General features: G+C 54.0%; 1 protein-coding gene across 5 annotated transcripts in view; it reads left to right on the top strand.

Annotated features, from left to right (window-relative positions):
* The window catches only part of SLC39A11 (solute carrier family 39 member 11), a 97,880-nt gene extending 80,351 nt beyond the window's left edge, over positions 1-17,529 (top strand). For all 5 annotated transcript variants that reach the window (XM_075111629.1, XM_075111631.1, XM_075111633.1 and 2 more), the window contains 3 exons: positions 14,309-14,407; positions 15,421-15,579; positions 15,751-17,529. In XM_075111629.1, the coding sequence (XP_074967730.1) occupies positions 14,309-14,407; positions 15,421-15,579; positions 15,751-15,829 (337 nt within the window). In that variant the 3' untranslated portion in view covers positions 15,830-17,529. The remainder of the gene's footprint in view (positions 1-14,308; positions 14,408-15,420; positions 15,580-15,750) is intronic.
* The last annotated feature ends 3,179 nt before the right edge of the window (positions 17,530-20,708 follow it).

The raw sequence follows: 20,708 nt of genomic DNA on the forward strand, positions 1-20,708 counted from the left end.
AACCTCTGCCTTAGGATGAAGCCGAGTACATTTAGGGGTGGGGGGCCGGGGGGTGTTGGGTGCTGCCTCTGGTTTAAAGCAGAGGGAGCTGCTGCTGATGGCAGCTTTCCCTGTGTGATTCTTGGGGAGCGATTCTCGGGGTTCACATGGGTCCCCTTTAGCAGCTGTAGCAGTCGGAGGGGAGCCGGCGGCAGGGGAACCCCTCGGCACTCGGGCAGGGACCAGAGGCATCTCCCCCGCTGTGGGTGTCACCCCTCCAGCAGCCTCTTTTCCTGGGCACAGCACTGCCAGGGCAGGGACCCTTCTGGGCGAGGTGGGCCTGCACCCAGTGAGCTTTTCTCACCCCCAAGCTCCTCAGCGCAGGGACGGACTCCTTCAGCAGCACTGGGGCAATCAAATCCCACCAAAGAGTTTGTTGCGTCCTCTCCTGCAAGCTGCAGGTAATGTTTTGTCCAGGGTCTGAGCCCTGCTCGCAGCGGATGCAAGGAAGGGGAAAAGCGCATGTTTTTGTCGGTGTAATGTTTAACTTGGGTTTGCCCTTCCCCAGTAGAGCTCGACTTGCAAACTGCTTTTGGTGCTGGTGGACCATCACATCGTGGCGTCGGAGCTCTCACCAGCAGCCCACCTGCCCCGGCTATCTCCTGAATGAAAGCTCCTATTTAGGGCAGCTGGAGAGCGGGTGTGAGTGTGGAAGTGATGTAAACAGATATATATCCCCCCCCCCCCCCCCCCGCCCTGATGATGATGGTGATGTTTCCTCCACTGCAGCACAATGGCTCCCATTCATTGGCCCTTTTGCTGGGAATGCTGGCCTTGTTTTGATCTGTTGTGCCCACAGATTGTTTCCTGTCCAGCTTTGGTAAAACAGACAGAAAAGAGTCTTCGAGTTGACAGGCAGACTTTGACTATGGCTTGGAAAATATTATTTCATGGGACAGCCTGTGCCTCCCACGCTGTGTCTCTCAGGGTGGAAAAAAAAAAAAAAGGCTTGATTAATGTACGGAGATTGAAACCAGGCAAAAATTTTATACTGTGTTTTCTTTGAATGAATGGAAATCATTGTGGTCTGAGAGACAGCAGAAGACACGCTGGGTTTTTTTTCTCGTTCAAACACATGCAACCTCCGTCTCTTGCTTATGAATAAATCCACAGTGGAGCTAATATTTGGGTAGGATCGAAATGTGGGGTCAAATCCCACCTTCTTTATCAGATCAAGGCTGTGCACAGAAACACCTAATGGAAAAAATCCATCTATTGATTGTAGGAGGGATGGGGCTGGACGGGGATTTCCACATTTCCCCGGGATCCCAGACAGATGCTGCTCCTGCAGCCAGGCTGCTCCTGCCTGGGGCGCAGCGCAAAGCCCAGTTACAAAACAAAACTGTTGGAAGATGCTTATTAAGCACCTTTTAATTGGTCTCTCCTGAAGGTAGATGTTTATTACTAAGTGAGAGTTAATGAGCTGGGTATGTTTTTCTCGAGGGCTTTTCTTTTGTGAACGGTGGAGATGATACCGAGGTGCCTTTTCACCATGGGTGGAGCTCTGGAGAAGAAAGTGGTCTGGAAGGGTCTGGTGAGCCACACAACAGGACTGTGGCTCCTCAGCTGCTGCGTTTCTCATTGTGGCTAATGAACCTCAGCAGTGACAGCTGAAGAGTTGGAGAAGAGAGGAGGCGCCTGCCGGCAGCGATGGCATCTTCCCAACAGAAGCCTCAGACGCAGAAGTCCCAGCCCCCATGTGCAAACATGCAGATTGGTTTTAAGAGAAGAAATGCACAATTTAGGCAGAAGAGCAGGTCTTGGTGCCAGGTGAAATGAGGCTGTGTGGATGTTCGGAAAGCGCTCTCCTCCATCACTTGCTGGGAGAGCGAGGGCTACGGTTTGGCTGCGATGGGACAGACGCCCCACGCTCGCCCTGCTGCAGCAGCAGAGCTGATGCGTGTGTGCTCCTCCTGCCAAAGCCTTGTGATTCTCTCTTTGCCCATCAGAAAACAGTGTTTTATTGTAAACGGATGTTACAGATCTTCTTGGCCGTTAGGAAGAGGAAGTGGGTGCCTGGGAAGAAAGGTGAGGTGGGCTCAAACTGCTTCCCCCACCCCGGAGATGTTTGCAGGGCTGTGCAGTATCAGGCAGCACCTCCGCCTGCGCTTCCCCATCCTGAGGCCTTTCCCAGCAGCTGCTGTCATCTTGGATGGAGCTTCCTGGTTCCTGTTTGAAGCCCTAGGAGATGCTGCAGAACTGCTTTGACGCGCTTGGGTTACAGTGCAGGTGAGATCTCACAAAACAGCCCCTGGTGGAAGGCAGAACGGAGGATGGCCACGGCCCGTGGAGCAACGTAGCCTCCCTTCCCACTCCTTATCCTTAGTAAATAAACTTAAACCACCGACAGACAGAAGCCAGAGTGACCATGATGTCTTGGATTCATCCTGTATCCAAGAAAAATTATCTGCATGAATAATGAAACCAGCATGACACCAAACACAACAGTGTGTCCAGCCTCTCGAGGAGCTACTGGCTGCTCCTGTCATCTTGCACGGCCGGCTCTGTGGGATGGGCAAACAAAATGCAGTGGGAAAGCTGTGTGGCCTCCAGTGTTTTTATTGAGCTGCCTTCAAAGCTACCAGATGTTTTCCACACCAGGAAAACATTTGTTCTCCTGCAGTGCCTGGATAGTCTGTTGCCTGCAGACGGACCTGCTTCCCATTTTGGTTCAATGCTGGGGAGTTAAGTCTGGGGTCTTACGGCACTCTGCTGCTCCAGCCCCTGATGGGGAGAGACGTGGGCAGGCAGCAGAGAGCTTGTTTTCCAATCCTGGGACTGGGAGCAGAGCTTGAATGTTTTCCTGGTCCTCAGAAAAGGTAGCTTGGTTTGGTCACAGCAATCTGGGTTACTGGAGCCGTGGGTTCAGTGTGAATTTAGATTTGTGGAGGAGACTTCCCCAACGCAAACCAGGTCTCTGGACCCCAGCAAGGACCCTTGCCTGGCTGCAGCACAGCAGGTCCCATGGGTGGAGAATGGCTGGTGGGAAGGTGCTTGTGTCCCGCCGTCGAGCAGATGCAGGGGGACTGTGCCGAGTCCCCCTTTGCAAAGTGAACCCATTTTGGATCCACAGCTGCTGTCAGGCAGGGCTCCAGCTGGGAGAGCAGCTCCTCAGTAGTTCTTGGCAGCAAACTGCATCTTGAGCAGTTTACCTTGGCCTCGTGATGCTGGTCCTGCCTCCTGCTAGGCTGCGGAGGTCGGGGTGGGTCCGTTCTCCCCCATCCCTGTGCACCGGTGCGGGATTAGGGCTCAGCTCTGGGGCGAGGGAGCAGCAGGCAGCTGCCCTTTCTGGAGGATGCTTTTTTTCCCCTCTTTGAGTCTTGCAAACAGGCGCTTGGCTGGCCTGGGGTGGTTTTTCATTGCATGGCGGCATTTAGGGGCAGCTGCTCTTTCTGAGGTAGCCGGCTGTCAGAGGTGATGCACATGGAGGTGCCGAGGAGGGAATTGCTGTGGACCAAGGAGTGGAGCCATGCACCGGCTGCTGGGTCCCATGGAGGCATCGGGCAGGGGGTAAGGGAGGTGGGGAGCATCCTCCAAAAGTAGCCAAACAGCAGAAGGCTGCTAGAGAAAACGGGTGCTTTGTGCTTTCTTGAAGTTAAGAAACTGGAATTCAAGGCATTCTAAGTCAGTGCCTCAGCAGGGAAAACCTGCCTGAAGTGGTGTAGCCCACGGCAGAGCCAAGCTGAGCAGAATCCCTTGGGCTCTGTGGCTTGTGTCTGCATGTCAGAGGCTCCTTTGCTGCGATGGTGCTGGCAGGTTAGGTGGCAACACTCATTCTTCTTCCCTTGCCTGTCCCTTATCCAAAATGGGCTGGTTGAAAGCCCCAGGCAGCCCAGCTGCCGTTGGGCCCCAGCTCCTGGGGCTGGATGGGTGCTGCAGCCTTTATTCGTTGCTGTGGGCTGGAGGAGGAGAAGACCTCCCAAGTCAGCAGGGAGGTCTCCAAAGCCTGGCTGGGAGCCAGGCTGCTGGCTGCGAATCCCTCACTGGCTGTTGGTGTTTACATCACCGTTTGTATAAATAGCCTCCCCTTCTCCTCTCTCTCACTTCTTCCTTCTCCCTTACTCAAGTGTCTAGACTGAGGAGGGGTTTGGTTGATTTGTAATACTTATGAGAGACAGCTGGCCTCCCAAACAACATCTGGCTCCATGGAAAGTCTGTGTAATGGTTGCATTCTTCTCTTTCTTGTGGTGGTCGCTGCATCTGCAGATACAGCATGAAGGATAGGAGACGCCCGGAGCAGCTCCCACGTGAAGCTTTTTGGCTTCTCACCTCTCTGGGAGGGGGCTTTGCAGGGAGCTGCCCAACCCCTTCCCCAGGTGTGCTGTTGGCCAACTAATGTTTGCTGACCAAGCTACAGCTGGGTGCTGCAATGGCCAAGCAGCCCATGGTGGCCTTGCAAAAGGAGGAGGCTTCAGCTTTGTGTTTGCCAGAACCCATGAGCAGCAGCTGCTGAATGCACTGCAATACTTCCCCAGGGGCACGGCTCACCCTGCACCCTGCGGTGGAGGTGAGGCACCCATGGGTTTCAGTGCAGCCACGTTGGGTGTCTGCATCATCCTCTGACGTTTTGCAGGAGAGCAGCTGGGGAGGCTGCTCAGAGGCAGGAAGGGCCACAGAGGGGTCCCAGGGCTGGCTCTCCTTGGTGGGTCCAGGCTGTGCATGTTGCTGCGGCCAGAGGATGGAGAGCGATGCAGTCACAGCAGGCGCTGCGGAGGTGAGCAGGGGCTGGCGGGGCCAGGCTGCACAAGCACCTGCCCTTGAACCTGGTCCCTGCTCCCACAGGATGAAGCATCAGGCGCTGCTCCCTCCTCATCCCCAAAACCTGGCGATCACATGTTCTCCAGGACCTCATCGCAAAGGTCTCTCCTGCCCCAGTTTTGATCTGCAAAGTGCACCCGTTCAGTTCCTGTTCACCTTAAAATAAAAGAAAGAGGGCAAAGAAAGAAGCAGGGAAAGAAAAAGCTGTTATCCGTGCTTATCTTCTCAAGATAATGCCAGACAAGGCTCACTTTGAACACCAGGTTCAGTCTCTGCAGCCCCAGTGGCCTGTTCTTCTCTTTAGCAGCCTGCTTTAAAAATAAACCCTCTGAGGAGGGGAAGCAATTTGAATGAAGACATTGTTACCGTATATGATGCGATAATAGGGCCTTTTATAGCTACAGCTGTTGGTAAATTGTTTAGTTCCAGGTTTTGGGGCTGCATAAAGAGGCTGCTCTGGTGCTTTCACAGTATCCCCCGGCACGGTTTAGCAGTGATGCTGCAGGAGAGGGAAGACAAGAAACCATTTTAGTACTTTTAATTTTGCTCTTAGCTAATTATCCCCATCAGGATGCAAACGCAGACATGCAGGAATCATTTGTAAGCCCCTCTGTGCAACCCTGCCACGGCAGTGAGCTCTGCGTGTGTGGCCGGTGAGCTGCCCACCGCGGGGTGGGAACAAGTGGGGTGCTGCGCTCCGTCACGACGTTACCGCAGGCAGCTGAGAGAAGATGAGTGAAATACATATGTATATTTACCCACACGTATAGCTGGGCTTGGAGTCCTTTCAGGTTCTTTTCACCCCCTAGCAGGGAAGAAAAGTAGTGTCTGTATTAACTACAATCATCCTTCTTCCCTTGCCTTGCTCGAGGCTTTTGTTTTCTGGAAGCGATGGGGGTCGATGGCTGCCTGGCTTTGGAGGACAAGGCAAAAAAGCCTTAAAAAACACCCCCCCAAACCATTCCCCTGCCCCAGCATGTTATTTGCTCTGAGATTTCCATGGCATGTAAAATAATTTTCTGTGTGAAAAGTGCTTACGATTTGAAGATTCGTACAAAGGGGAGAGGGTTGGCATTTTTACATGAAGCTATAAACATTAATTGGCAGGTATTATTGGGAATTTTTATAGGTGGACCGTAATCCCAGCCCTGCTTTTAGACCACCCAACTTCTCTCTGTGTTAAATTTTTTAAAAAATATTTTAATAACCTTTATAAGGTTCTGTATCTCCCTCCAGCTCTAGTCCTACCGGAGATCAATGCAGCCACATCGTTAAATCCTGCTTTATATATGGGTGTTCGTATATGAATATGTAAACACTTAAATTTTCTGCAGCCCATCACTGTTTAAAAATAGAGTTAACAAGGTCTTATGTGAGGGTTGTCTTAAGGTATTCAAAAATAGGTGCTTCTGACTTGTAGGGTCTTAACTGAAACCTCCTGGTGATGGTTGGAGGTGAAGGTGGCTCCTTGGTGGCTGCTGGGGAAGGGTGATCTTGGTTTCGGCTCAAAAATGGAGAAATATCTGTCCAAGCCATCACCTTTGGGAGCTCGCCTTGATGAGGTGCAAGCTCTCACTGCCCTTATACTCTTGTTTTCACAGTCATTGCTGTTCTGCTTGCAAGAGTTTGGTGGGATTTACAGAGTGCCTCAGAGCTGGGTGTCTGCAGGGCTCGGGGTGGCCCCTAATGACGCAGAGCTTACCTCCAAATACAGCTCTGAGAAAGGAAAGATGCTGCGAATAACAGCAACAGTGGGGGTCCTGCAGCTCTGCATGCTGCTTTTTAATGCTGCCTTCATATCGTTACCTTATGAAACTGAGGCGGGGCAGACGCCTGTCACAGGGGCTGAGCCTCTCCCGGGTCTCTCCCACCGGTCTGCAGCCAGAGCATCGTCCCACCTCGGGCTGGGTCCCCACCTCCCCGCCTGGCTGGGCAGAGCTGGGGACTGTCCGCCGGCTGTTGGGAGCTCATTTGTGTGTAGGTGATGTCACCGGTGTCAGACCCGGGAATAGTTGGGTCTTGTGCTGGTCCCTTTCCTCGGGCACGAATTTAACCCCTGTAAGTATGGTGGGGAAGTGATGCTGGGAATGGGAAGTGATGTTTTCATCCATTTACAAGTAATCTGTTAACTTTTTAGCTAGATAGACCATAACTGTGCAAACGGAAGTTTGTCTGTGCGATGGATTCTGCTTTTCATTACGTACCGTGAGAGCAAGCGGCAGGACGAGGGCAATCGCTCCTGGCTTGTGTCTCCTGCAAATGTGGTTTTGCAGGGAGCGAGTCCAGGGCTCGGTCACGTCTCCTGCTCATTTTGCAGATACCAGTCTTGGAGAGCTGGAGCCAGCCAAGGCTCGGCTGATGCTGGCTGGATCCTGCGCTCACAGGTCGTGTTCACGCTCTTATCTGGCAGCAGGAGAAAGTGCCAAGGCTCCCTGAGCCTGTCCTGCTGCGCAGCTGAGGTCAAAACATGGCGAAAGAGAGAAGAGAGCAGGAACGCGCAGAGCTCATGAAATGTGTCTTTGTGCTTCCCAGATCGGGGGAGACGTGAACTTTTACCCTGTGCGTGAGTCTGACTCATAAATCAGTTACATAAATAACTGGGCAGATAAGAATAAAGATTTTGAAACCCCAGAGAAATAAATAGCTCACAGACAATGGGACCCCTCCGTGCGATCCGGCGGTAGATACGCGCCTGCTGTAACAGAACAGCCGCTGGCCAGCCAGCCGTGCACAGCCGCGGTCTCGATCACCCATCGCCCACCCCGGCCGATGTCGAGGTTGTGAACTTGCTCTTGCCGGCAGCCGCTTGTGTTCGGGTACAGCTGGAGTGGGGTGTCCGGACTTGTGTCTGGCCGAGCCCCCCCCGGCTTCACTGGGATGGGGAGGAGATGTCCCAGCCCTGTGGGGCATTGAGCCTGGGCTCCAGCACCTGGTACCCAAGGGATGACCCTCGCTTGCACCGTGTATCTTGTGGGATGTTCTTGCACCCTTGGCCAGCTGTGTCTGAGGGCTTGCCCACCTTGGTGGGCCAGTCCCCTGTTTCCTTGGCCAATTAAGCTGTAAACGGTAATGACCGGGTGGTTCACGCGGGAAGGGTTTGGAGGGTCAGTCTTCCCGAGGGAGTGCCGGAGTATGTGGCGATCACGAGATGCGGGGGAGCTGAGCTTTGTGTTTGCTGTTGGTTGAAGTGGGAGGGGAGGTAGGAAAGAGTCCTCGTGTGAATCTAGCAAAGACACGTGCGCCGCGGGCCCGACGCAGAGCACACCGACACGCCGCAGGTTGGGGGAAGGGGAAGTAAAAGTCCTGCGTGTTTTAGCTAAGTGATGAAACCAGAAGATGAACCAGCTCAGGCACGTGAATGTGTGTGGATGCTTCGTGCACCATGCCCGTTGCCTTGGTGCGCAGGATGCAGCCGGCTGGGTGTCATGGGGGCTTCCCCATCCTGCCCACCCAAGCCCTGCCTGAGCTGAGGTTTCCTCGGAGAGGGGAGGCACGTGGCAGCCCTGTCCCGGGCTGGCCTGGCACTGATGGGGATTTGTGCCAGGAAAGCTGGAGAATTTCTTGCTCTTCAGCAAAAGTTCACGTCCCCGCTGCCGCAGTCAGAGGGGAGAGCTGGTTTTATGACTTTGAACTTAGCTTACGCACCTTTGGGATAAATTAAGGGTAAAATTTCCTAAAATTGTAAATGTTTACTGTGTGCGGATCCAGAGTGGTGTATATGTAAGGCTGGCGGAGGGCCAGGCGAGCAGATGTGACACAGACCAGGCGGCATGCTGCTTAAGAGCCGAGCAATTGAATGAGAAGAGGGAGGGAAGGGGTAGGAAGAGGTATGGAAGTGGCTACCGAGGAGCAGTGCCAAAAGGGCCAAGCAGCAGGGGAGCAGGCGTTGCTTCCATCGGGGTGTGCCTACCACACACGGCTCTAGCAGAGACCCGACGTGAGCTTCTCTAGTCCTGGGAGCAGGCTACGTAACCGTTCACAACGGTGCCCCTTCCGTCTTGTGCTTTTGCAGTTCTCCTTGGAGATGGGTGTCCATGCAACCGTCTGGCCCATTTCTGTCTCCTGATCTCTGCAGCTCTTCCCCTGGTTTGTGCCCCAAATTCCTTCCTGCCGCTTCTCTTCCCTTTGTTTCCTTTCAGATGTACTGGCTGCCTTTGGTGCTGTTTGAAAAGCACCTTGCTCGTGGCACGGCTTGGGCGGAGGCTCTGCTGTCGGCTTCCAAATGAAAACAGGGTGCCTATTTTTTTCAGGTTTCATGCAGATGTAATCTTCAATCTGTCCATATGTCTGCATAACTGGGAAATCGTGCAGTGGCTACTGGCCTGGTTGTTTCTTCGCCAGCGGGGAGCAGACCTGAGGGCTTTCAGGCTCAAGGCATTGTGCGATGGGTGGCACACGCTGCATGCCCTGCCTGGGATGGGGGCACACGCTGCATCCCCTGTGTGGTGTAGGTTCCCGCATTGCTCCATGCATTCTTGTGTTCCCGTGGGTAATGAGGCTGGTGGCTGCACTCAAGAGGAGGAGGCATGATAGGTTTGTGTCCACTTTTTTTTTTTAATGGTTTTGAGTGTTTGAAATGAAAGATACGGTAATTATTAAAGGACTAATCTGTGGGAGTAACATCCTCCCACCTGCTTTGGCAGATTTGGCCTTTAAAATGTTGAGCACCTAAAGCAATGGAGTCACCAGGAGCCCCGTGTGCCCATGGATGGGTCAGGCTGCTATTCAGGGTGGGAGCGTGGTCGGGTGGGCATTGGGGCTGGTGGGGGGGACCGCTGCCAGCCCCCTCCCCCCCTGCAGCTCCCCGGCCGCCTCCTCGCGTGAGAGCCTCCCGTAACGCCGGGGCAGAGCGTGCCGGCAGCTGTGTTTAACAGGTAGGGCAGGTATGGGGAAACGCTCAGGGCCCTGCGCTCGCCGCAGAGCTCCTTCCCACCTGCAAGCCCTGATCAAACACCTCGACGGGCGGCCCGAGTGGGAGCCATGATGTAATCTTGGGAACCCAAAACAATCGGCCCTTTCATGGCAAGACGATAACAATCAAAACAGTATGTAAGGGCCTGCCATGCAAGAATACACATGCACATTATACACTGGAGGGAATTGAAAGCCGTAGTGAAAAGGGGCTTGTTAAGAATATGTAGCCTGCTTTCATAATCAGTTTGTAAAAGAATAGGCCCTTGAAAACAAGGGTTTAGGCTTATAGAAGGCTTTCTGTGCCTTGACCTTGCAAATATGCAGAGATGCCAACTTTTTTTTGAAAGTGAACTTGGAGTCTCCCAGCGTGGTGCCACAGCAGTTGGCAGGCAAGCTGGGGGTAGGAGGTCCAGCCCTGGTACGTACGTTCCCGGGGGACACGGAGTCCTTCCCTCTCACCATGAGGAGCTGGTCCTCAGTGGAGTTCCACCAGGATGCCACGGTTTTACCTTTTCTTTCTTAAAACTGCAGCACTGGGTTCTGCTGCAGAAGAGGATCAGCCAACGCAAGGGCATCGCTGGCTCTCTGCAGAGCTTACGTGTAGATGGCACATGTCCTAGTGGCACTTCTGTTCCCCGATTGAGAAGGTTGTGGAGGGCGTCACTGTCATCACCAGTGTTTTAGAGATGGGGAAGCTGAGGCAGAGAGCTGGGAAAGGTAACATGTCCAATGCCTGTTGGCTCTTTGATCCTCCATGCTTCCTAGGACACCGGGGTCCGTTGTGCCCAAATGGAAGAGCCACCCAAGTGACACTCCCGTGTCAGCCAGGGTGCCGGTGGCAGAGCCGCTAACGGGGCACACACAACCCCAGGCAGTGTCTGGTGCGCTTTCCCCTGGGCTGCTCTTTCTTTAGACCAATGCATGTTTGTAGGGTGGGGATGAGCCACAGGTTATTCAACTTGTCTGCCAACTGTCTTTTAGCTGGACACCATTGACCCATCAGACCAGATGGGATCTGCTCGAACACCTCTCTATCTTTATTTGTTGCCTTCCTTGGTTTAGAGACCCTAATGCCTCTGAACATTTCATTCTGATCATTGTCCCTCTGGCTATGTTGGCTCCTCTCCCCATCATTTTCTCCGCTGTGTCCCGTAGCTTGCTGCGGGCACCCGGAGGTTCAGCTCCCCTGGGCCAGGCTGCTCCAGTCTGTCTTTGTGCATTTGTTTTACAATGTGTTTCTTTGCAGTTGGGGGAAGCCTTCCAAGAATCCCCACCTATTTCCGTAATAAGGGCGCCTTTGTTTTCCTCGTACACAATGCAGCTTTGATTCAGTTGCTTTCTCACCAACTGTGTTGCCGTCAGCTCGACACGGGAGCTGCGGAGAAGGTGTGAGGTGTGCACGGCTCAGTGGCAAAGAGGGAGTGGAATGTCCCATGGGATGGTTTGATTTCACATTTGGGCACTGGAGGTAAATCTGCTTTTCCTCAGTACCCAGACATCTCCTGAGACATTGTGCTGGGCAGAGGTGGCCCCAAGCAGCGAGTGGAGGTACCCTTCATGCAGTGAAGCAAGGCAAGGCAAATAGGAGGGCTTATGTGTTCCTGGCCTCCATGTTGTCACGGAGTTATCCTTGTCCTGATGAGATTAGTGTCCCTGGGAAAGGCTCAGAAGGCCCCCAAAGTCCAAGAAGCATTCAGGCAGAACTGCAGTGCAAGGAAGCATTGAAGGAATGAGTGGTCCTAGGGGCAAGGGAATGTGGTCTGGGTGAGCAGAAGACCTTTGTGGGGACATGGAGGGACTGGAGGCGAGGAGATGACATGGGGACCTTCTCAGCCTGATGCTGAGCCCGTAAGGTCCTTTCTGCCCTGTGGATGTCCCAAGGCAGGAGTGAGAAACCCCCTGCACAGGGACACCTGAGTCTCTGGTGGCCTTTGCCTCTTGCCCTGCTGCATGCTGAAGCTTTGTGTGCCTGTACCCAACGCCTTCCCTGACTGCCAGCACCCACGCTGCATGATGCCGACATCCGCTTTTCTTGGGAAAACAGGTTAAAATCTTGACCCAGGAGGGGGCACATGTTGCTGCCTCCCTGCTGAGGGCTGGGGGGAATCGGGTGGCCGCAGAGGGTCCCTGTTGGTTTTGGAGCACACCGTGACCCACTGCGCGCCGTGGCACAGTGCTTGCTGTAGTGCGTGCGTGCTGTGGCACGTGGCGTGTTGCTCACGCAGCCCACTGCTTGCTGAGCCAGCTGCAGCCCCATCCCCGGCACGTGCCAGACCCACTGGGCATCTGGCGCAGCCGTGGAGGTGGCCTGAGCAGTAGGGCTGGGGCCGGTTCTTGTTTCGGGGACCCGTGATGGGTTTTGCTAGGGGTGTGTGTGGGAGAGAGGGGAGGAGAGCAGGGGCAAACCCACCCATCTGGGCTTCTCCTGCTGGATCTTTCCCCAAGTTAAAATCCCTTTCCTCCTGCCCCTTGGGGCTTTCTCTCCCCTAGGGCTGCTGCAGGGCAAGGGGTCAGCACAGGGTTCCCTCCTCCTAGCGGGACTAGGGGCAAGGGGGGGGGGGGGCTCACTGCCCTTCCCGTACAGACCCCTTCATTCACACCTCCCTCTCCCACCCCATTAATTTGTTGTGGTCGGGGCCAGTAATAGCTGCTTTGTGCGAAGGCGAGGGAAGGAGAAAAAAAACCCCAGTGCACAGACAGCGGCTCTAGTGTTTTCTAAAAGGGATGTTTTTCCCCCTCCGTTCTCTCTCTCTTTCCCTTGAATAATGTTTTTGATTGTAATAGCCTGTCCTGGTTAGGGAAACCCACAGCCTCACCCCCTTCCCCTCCCCTCTTCTGTAAACCCTGGTAGAAGTTTAAACAACCCAGAGAGATTTTTCTCATCAGTCTTATTTTACTAATAGGAAACAAGTGTTTAAAGCAGCAAAGGGAGCTTTCAGCTGCTGGCAAAGGAATAACTGACCTTGCAGAGAGGCACTGGGGTCCCGCTCGGAGCTGTGGGCTGGGGCAGGTCGCAGCCCAGTACCTTGCTGCTGGAGCTTTGAGCCCCACGGGATGGTCACGCTCTCCATGGCCCCCCAGGGATGGGCCACAGCCAACTCCACTGACACACACCGGTGAAGCCACGATGGGAGAAATGCTTCAACCGAGGAACAAGTGATCGTTCGCTCTCGTGGAGCCGCTCAGCCTAAGGCCATGCCGTAAAAAACAAGCCGCATTTGTTTTGGTGCTTGCAACATTTTTGTTGCTTGAGTGAAGGAGAAAACTCCGTATCCCAATTTCCTGGTTTTCACCAAAAATCCAAAACTCCCGCTGAGGCACCCTGGAGCAGAGGGGAAGGATCGTTCCCAAGGCTGGAGCAAATCCTGGCTGAGGATGAGTGATGGTGTGGGTGAGGGGTGCTGGGAGCAGCCCCTGCTTGATGAGGTGCTGGTGCGGGAGCTGGGGTGCAGCTGCCTCCTGTGTAGAACATCCGACAAATCCTCCCACTGCAAATCCAGCTTTCGTGACCGCCAGCTGTTCGCAGAGCTATTTCCGTTTTGGATAAGCTCCGGGTGATGTGGTGGTCCCACCATGGGGTAGCTGTGTGGGAGAGGCTTTGGCAGGAGCGCAGCGGGCGGGCACAGAGTGCTCTGAAAGTGGGTGCTGAAATAGGTATGGGGTCTAAATACTGAAGGGGAGAGGGCAAGCGAGGAGAAACCTCACCTAATTCTCTGCCCTTGAACATCCCTTCAATCCTCTCCTGTCTCGTCCTTCAGCTGTCAACTCTGAGCCGTGTTTTCTGCCGCTGGGGACACGGGGCTTTACCTGGATCGGTTCAAGTTCACCGTGTCTGCCTGCCTAACCCCCTTTATCAGGCTTCTTATCTCTTGCGCCTGGAGAAACGGTCCTCACGCAGCCTGCCTCCTCCTGTGCTACTTTACTGATGGACAGACCAGCTCTCCCCTCCGGCTGGTTTTAGCTCTGGAAGTCCAAGCGCCGCCTTTCCATAGGATGCAAGAGGAAGGGAAAAGAAAGAGAAAGAAAGTGAAATCCTGTGGCTAAAATATACTTCTCTTCTGATGAGCCTCGTGGCTGTAAGGCTCGTGCAGGGGTAGTTATGGTTAAGGACAGTGGTGTTGAGAGCTGGGGCAGGTTATGGGCGAGGGACTGGCCGCCCCCAGGGGCTGCGTTGGGGCCCCTTTGGCAAAGCCCCCCCTGGGAGGGAGGAAGCCCGACCCTCTGGGGCACCCACGAGCTCAGGGCTGTCCCAAGCACCGGGGTCCAGGGATGCTGCAGCTCCCGGGAAGCCTCGGGCTGGAAGTGCCTCGTGGGGCCTCCCTGGACAGGCCTCTTCTCCACCTGGTCTCTGCACTCCCAGGGCTGATGCTGAAGCTGATTAAATGCTGTGAAGCTCTTTGAAGACGAAATTTGCTGTGTTCATGTTAAATATTAGCATGACTAGCCCCAGGGCTAGCTGTGCTTCCATTCAAAGGACATATCTTTAATAACGTCTTCTTTATCCCCAGCTCTCAGCAGCCTACCCCAGGCTGTGCTTTCCACCTTCCGTGCGTGCGTGTGTGTATATATATATTTGTGCTTGTTTTTGTGTGGATAGGAACTTAGCAATCGGGATTGGGATTCAGAATTTCCCAGAGGGCCTGGCTGTCAGCCTGCCTTTGCGTGGTGCTGGATTTTCAACGTGGAAAGCGTTCTGGTAAGCCAAGCTCCTCTTTGCCTGCGAAACAAGACCTCTGTCAGCAGCCCGTGCCGAGTGGGTGCCTATAGCTTCCCTCCCTGTATCCGTTTCTCTCAGTGGAGAGCCGTTGCTGGTCTCCAGCTTCGAGGAAGGGCGGTGAGTGCTGCCCTGCTCCCTCTGCAGTGCCCAAGCTCAGGTCCGACCCCCGGCTCCTGGGGGATGCATCGGCGAACCCGCAGGTCACCCCATCCCACTTCAGCTCCTTGCTGAGCGCCTGTGGTGAGCGCCCAGATTCTGCACTAAAAAGTTTTTTAAATTTTTTTTTCCTTTTAATTTTATTTCATTTTTTCTCTCACTTCACTCTGGGCTGGCTTTCAAACAGAGTTCTTATTTTTTCTTTTCCCTGAGGTGAAAAAGCCAAGGGCATGAACCCTGCGAGCGCAGGGCTGCGTTCCTGCCCGTGCACATGTGCTCGGCGGGGTGATGGATGGGAGGGCAGGGGGGCAGCTTGGAAACTGCTCCCGCCAAAGCTTCGTTTTCTTTTCCTCCCACCTCCAATTCAGTTAGCACGGCCGGTGCTGGGACTTGTACCGGGGTTGCTGCTGCCAGGAAGGGAGTTCCCATGGTCCGGAGAGTTAAAGCAGTCCTAGAGGGACAGATGACGAGAGGGAAGAGCACAGTTTCATCCTGGTTGAGGCTGTGGCCAGATTTCCTCTTTGGGATTGATCTGTGCTGGTTGGAACTGTTTCCTCTCTGACCTATCCCTGTCCACGAGCTGGATCCTGAAATCCCACAGAGCTCTTGGGGGAAGGAATGGGATCGTGTCTTAATTCCTTTCCTGGAAAAGTCTGCTAGTTTAGGTCAAATCGCCTGTTTAAAATAATCTAGGTGACTTGGGCTTGGTGTGGCCCGGTGGCCGACCTCCTCCCGGGCACGGTGGCATTAGGGAGGACCATGGGGGTGGGGAGCTGCAGAGCCCTGGCAGCCCTGGCGCTGGGTCCCCGGTGGCTTTTAGTCTTGGCCTTTTGCAGGTACGGGCAGCTGAGCGGCATGGTGGAGCCCTTAGCCGGTGTCTTCGGTGCCTTCGCCGTGGTGGTGGCAGAGCCTCTCCTCCCCTACGCCTTGGGCTTTGCCGCCGGAGCAATGGTCTATGTGGTGATGGATGATATCATCCCCGAGGCACAGACCAGGTGAGACCCCCTCGGTGACCACCACTAAAGGCAGATAGACACGGGGGGAAGTGCAGAGGACTCTGGAAGATCCCTTGCCTTGCCTGGATGAGAGATAAAGCAGCACTTCCCTCAACTGAAAAGTCAGTCCCGGCTCCTGGGAGCTCACGCCCTCCCCTTTTCTCCCTGCAGTGGTAACGGGAAGCTGGCGTCCTGGACCTCGATATTAGGATTTGTGGTGATGATGTCCCTGGACGTTGGGCTCGGGTAGGGCAGCGCGCCGCTCCCCAGGAGAAGACTTCAGAGCAAATTGTGCGGCAGCGTTTGGAACTGGACAGGCATTATCCTCTAGACTTTTTTTGTATATATATTTTTTTGGATCTGGTTTAGTGTTGATCTCTTATAATTTTATATCTCTTCCTCCCCGCCAACGTCATATCGATGGTTTTCAAAGCACAAATACAGGTGGTTCCTCGCAGGTCCTGGTTTCCTTTCACCACCAGATTTTCTTTTCCTCTCGGGAGGGTCACTGGACGACGGGTTGGCTGGGCTGCAGGTCACCCTGTCCTTTCCCTTCTATGCTAGGCTGGCTTCTCTGAGTCAGGTCGCTCTGGGTTTTGATCATCTTTGTTCTGTAGGAGATTAGAAATTCACTGTCGCGTGTTTAAGCTGGTCTGTTGTTAAGTACCAAGGCATTTGAATGGAGTAAAGTCCTTATGGAGTCTCTTGATTTCCATGCTGTTTTTGAAAGGCAGGGGGAAGGCATTAGGGCTAAGATAACGCGTACAGCACTCTGCGGGATCGCAGGTCTCGTGTATCCTGCTGGTCCTTGGGAATGTTGTAGGCTGTTAGTTTTGATGGATGCAAATAGTCCAGGCAAATAAAAATGAATTTTCTTGGGATCATTGTAAGAGGGAAATGTCTTATTTTTATAAATTTAGCTCCTAAGATGGGCCTTGATCGAGCACATTGTGTCCAATACCCTGAGTTTTTCTCTGAAAAAAAAAAAAAAAAAAAAAACAGGAAAGAAGAATTTTTGTGTTTTCTAGCATGTACTCTCTGAAAAGGCAAGGTGTGCTCATCCACGTTGTCGACGATGTGCTGCCTGACTGGTGTAGAGCAGGATACGTTCCGACGTGGGCCCGTGACTGTGTCTGGCCTCACCGAGCGATTGCTGCTTTACAGCTGCCGGGTCCAGTGGTTCTCCCAGCTCCCCAGAGAGCCAACGCAGGCTCTTCCTGGCGGTGGCCCTGGTTGCACTTCACCCTGCAGAACTGCTGGGAGCTGAGTCAGGACCTGAGCGTGCCGAGAGCTTTCGTCTTCCTGAGCGGCACCAGGATGAAATAATTCATCGGGGTGAATTAATTACCTTACCTGAAGAGCCAGAAACATGCACCGTGTGTACCTGCCTCTTCACCCTCTGCTTTTCAAGCATCTCTTGTTGAACGGCTGTTCCTGAGCAGGCAGGATTATCCCCTTCCAGGCTGAGGAGCGAGCCTTGCCTGTCCCTCCCTGTGCCTGGTGCATGGTCGAGCGAGGAGCAAAACACCGAAGCTGGAAGGATGATGCGAACCGCACCTCCCTCTCTGCTAAGGATGCTTCTGTCTTCAGTAAAAACGGGTTCATTAGACCCCTCAGCAGGAATAACTGGATCACCCGGCTGCTGCCTGCATCTCAGTCCCTCCGCAGTCACGACGGGGCTCTCGGGGGAGCGGGGCTGTGAGTATGGGGGGTCACGGACCATCACTCGGTCCTGCCGGAGCAGCTGCAGGAAGGGCAGCTAAAGGGAACAGTCTTGAATAATCTTAAGCTAGAGCCATGCATTTTTGTTTGGTTCTATTTTTTTTGTTGTTGGAGTTCATTTGTACTTCATTTGTGTGTTGCTCTGGATGATACAAAATTACTGTTTGCCAATGGATTTGACCTTTTAACTGTGACTGGTTTCAATAAATGGGAAATTCAGAGTTTTCACTGTTTTGTTTTAATGCTGTAAAGCCCTACCTTTGCTTCTCCTCTCTCCATTCTGCAATGTTTCTTTTCTCCAGCTTAATTGTTCCTGGCTTGTCAAAGGTCCTGCCTCTCCACCAGGAAGGCAGCCTCTCTGGGGAAGAGAAAAAAGGGGGAAAAAACCAAAGAAAGGCAGCTTTGCAGTACCTCATCCAGGCACCTGTGAGTGTGTTTTACTGCTCACTGGGTTTGCTGCAGCCGACCAGCTCACCCCCGGGTCTGACGCCGGACACTGGTTCATGCCTTATGACTCAGAAAAAAGCAACCGCAAGAAATCCCTGGAGACAAAAAGCAGCTTTGCCTGCACGGACCTGGGGGCGCAGGTACTGCGGTCGCAGACGGGGGTACACACACACACACACGTACGTGTAGGTGCTGTCCCATGTTCGGCTCAGCCCCGCGCGAGGCTGTGACCGTGTCCCGCTGCCCTGGGGCGAGGCACAGGGGGTGATGCTTGTTCGAGGCAGCCTGGAGGGCTGCAGTCCGGGGGTGCGGGGATGGAAAGGGGGACCTGACCTTCCCTGGGATCTGCGGGGCTGCAGAGATGAGCTGGGTCTCTCCAGGCACAGGGGGAATTTGGGGTTATGGCCCTCAGCAGGAAAAGTGAGGGGTGTCAGGACCCTCTTCTTAAAATCAGCAGGTGAGAGCTGTCCCTGCCATCCTGGGGGAGGAACAGGCAGGGAGAGGGAAGCGACCTGCCCACGGCCCACGTTGCCTTCCCAGTGCCACCAGTGGAAAGGCTGGGCAATCTCCCACCACTCTTCACCTCATTTCTGGACAAACTGGAAGTGTTTGTAAAGCTTTTAGCTCTCTGTTTTCGGCTGAAAGCCTTCTCCTGAAAGGTAGAAACCTCAGGGGTGTCCATGGGTCAGGATTTCTCACAGACCGTTGGTGATATTTTCTTATTTGATTTCTGGTGCGTGGTGTAAGTTGGTACAAAAAAACACGTTATACATTTAAAGGCAGCCTTGTAATCAGATTGCTTTGAGATAATATCACGTAAAGCATTTAATCCTGCTTAGATGTAGCCAGCCGAGATAATTATGTACATTGGACTCGTAGGAAGCGAGTGGGGAGGGTGATGCAGAAAGCACATACTAAAATCTTTCTTTTCTGTTTGTACCCTGGAGGTGAATGAAATTATATATCTGTTCCTTGGTATGATTGAAAAGCTGGCTGGGGGCCAGGCCTGAAATTACCTGTGGAAACAATAGCTGTCAATGAAAAGGTGGAGTAGGGAGCAAAGGCAATATAAACACACAGCCAAGCCTGGCAAGATGGAGACGGGCCCCTCTTGTCGGCTGGGAGGAGCCGGCTCTCATGCGGAGACCAAGCTGGAGGGGAAAAAAGGAAAGTTATCCCATGGTTGGAGCTGGGTCTTGGGCGACTGGGGTGTGCTGGGCCCCAAACCCGTGCCTGCATGTGCGTGCTGGGGTGCAGCCGGGGCTTTGCCCTCCCGGGGGGCTCTGGCAGCAGCCGCTGAGTCCCCTCGGTAAAGCTGTCCTGTGCCCCTGCCTCTGTGAAATGGGGAGAAACCCCTGGCCCACAGCACACACCGACGTACCCTCATGGTGAGCAGAGGGGAGGCGTTCTGTCTTGCCATCCTTTTGATGGGTGGCAGTCAGCCGTGGGGGGGACACAGCGGTGCCTGGACTGGTTTGGACTGTCCTTTGAGCCCCTTACAAGTGTAATCTTACATTGTGGCATCAAAGCCGGTGATTTCTCCCCCCTGCTAATTTTTCAGTTAAGTAAAATATATACAAAAATGTTAGATTTTGGGGTTTTGTCTTAAAATGGTAATAACTTTTTGCATTGGCTGGAGGAAAACTTAAACTGTGACTCTGCTCCATCCAAAAGCCTCAAACCCCAAAAGGTAAAGAGAAAGATCTTTTTCTAAACAGCGCATGTATGTGCTTTCGTGATGGGGTTTAAAAATAATCCAAAACCTGGTATAAGTTTGTGGCCTGCTTCCTGATGCTTTTGTGAATGTTCTGGGGTTTTTCAAGCCCTGCTAATGACGGAGGGTGACCTGAGTGTTTGGCTGAGAACTCAAAAATCCCCTGATTCTTCACAGCCCTGGAGGTGGCTGCGTTTGGCAGCAGGCGAAGCTCGGAGGCGTTCGGCATTGCGTGTGCAAGCACGCGTGCCCCGGGTGTGGAGCTGGTGCTTGGAGAGCTTCACCAAGCAACGTTGCTGCGAAAAAGCCCAGCAATGCAGCGCTGGGTGTGTTTTGCTGCTTTTCTTGTCCTTTTTTTATTTTCAGAGGCTGAACCATCAAGACGCCTTCCTGCAGGACGGCCGCAGGCATGGTACGCAGTCGGGCGGTTAATGGCTGGCGAGAAGACGGTGGAGGAGTCCACGGGGAAACTCCTCTGCAACCAGGAGAGCTGCCCGGGACAAGCGTCTTCGGGTTGTGTGCTTGTGACTAAGTAGTGGATGGAGAGGCTGCTGATAGCTCGGGTGTGTGGCACTGTTCGCGTGTTTGCTGGGGGATTAGGGCTTTGGAGAGGGGATTATCTGGGGCTATGAGTGTGTAATGCAAAGCGCTGGGCTTCTCCCTTTGGGGATGCGGCTGATCCATCCCGCCTGGAGCTGCGGTGCAAGGAGGAAGCGCTGTCCCCTTTGTTACTCCCTGCCTCTGTGGGATGCCGGGCAGCTCCCTGGGGTGCCGGGGCGGCACGTGGTGAGCATGGAGGTTGGTACCGCGGCACGACGCCTGCTCGGCTGCCGCCCTTCCCTCCCCAGCAGCTCCTTCCCCCTGCCCTGCTCTGCTCTCTCCCAGCTGGGGAGAGGGTGGTGAAGGGCCGTGGTTATGGTTGTGCAACCGGGGCAGGGAAAACACCCCTTTCCCCACGCTGGCGTGACACAGGTCACGTCGCCCCATGCACGGTGCCGTGAGTCAGGGAGCAGGAATGGACGGGTGGGCCCTCCATGGGTGCTGGGCGCTCACCGGCCCGCACCAGGGTGCTGGGGAAGGTGAAGGCGGCTGTGGTTTGCAGGGCTGGGCGGGGACAGAAAAACCCCAAGCGAGGGCTTTGCACGCAACTGAACAATAATCCCATTATTAGGGCCCATGCCGTCAAACAAAACACGGCACAAAACATTACTCAGGCTTGCAAGATGCGCGCCCAGGGTAGATTGTA

Source organism: Phalacrocorax aristotelis, chromosome 16 (assembly GCF_949628215.1).
Source record: "Phalacrocorax aristotelis chromosome 16, bGulAri2.1, whole genome shotgun sequence".
NCBI lineage: Eukaryota > Metazoa > Chordata > Aves > Suliformes > Phalacrocoracidae > Phalacrocorax > Phalacrocorax aristotelis.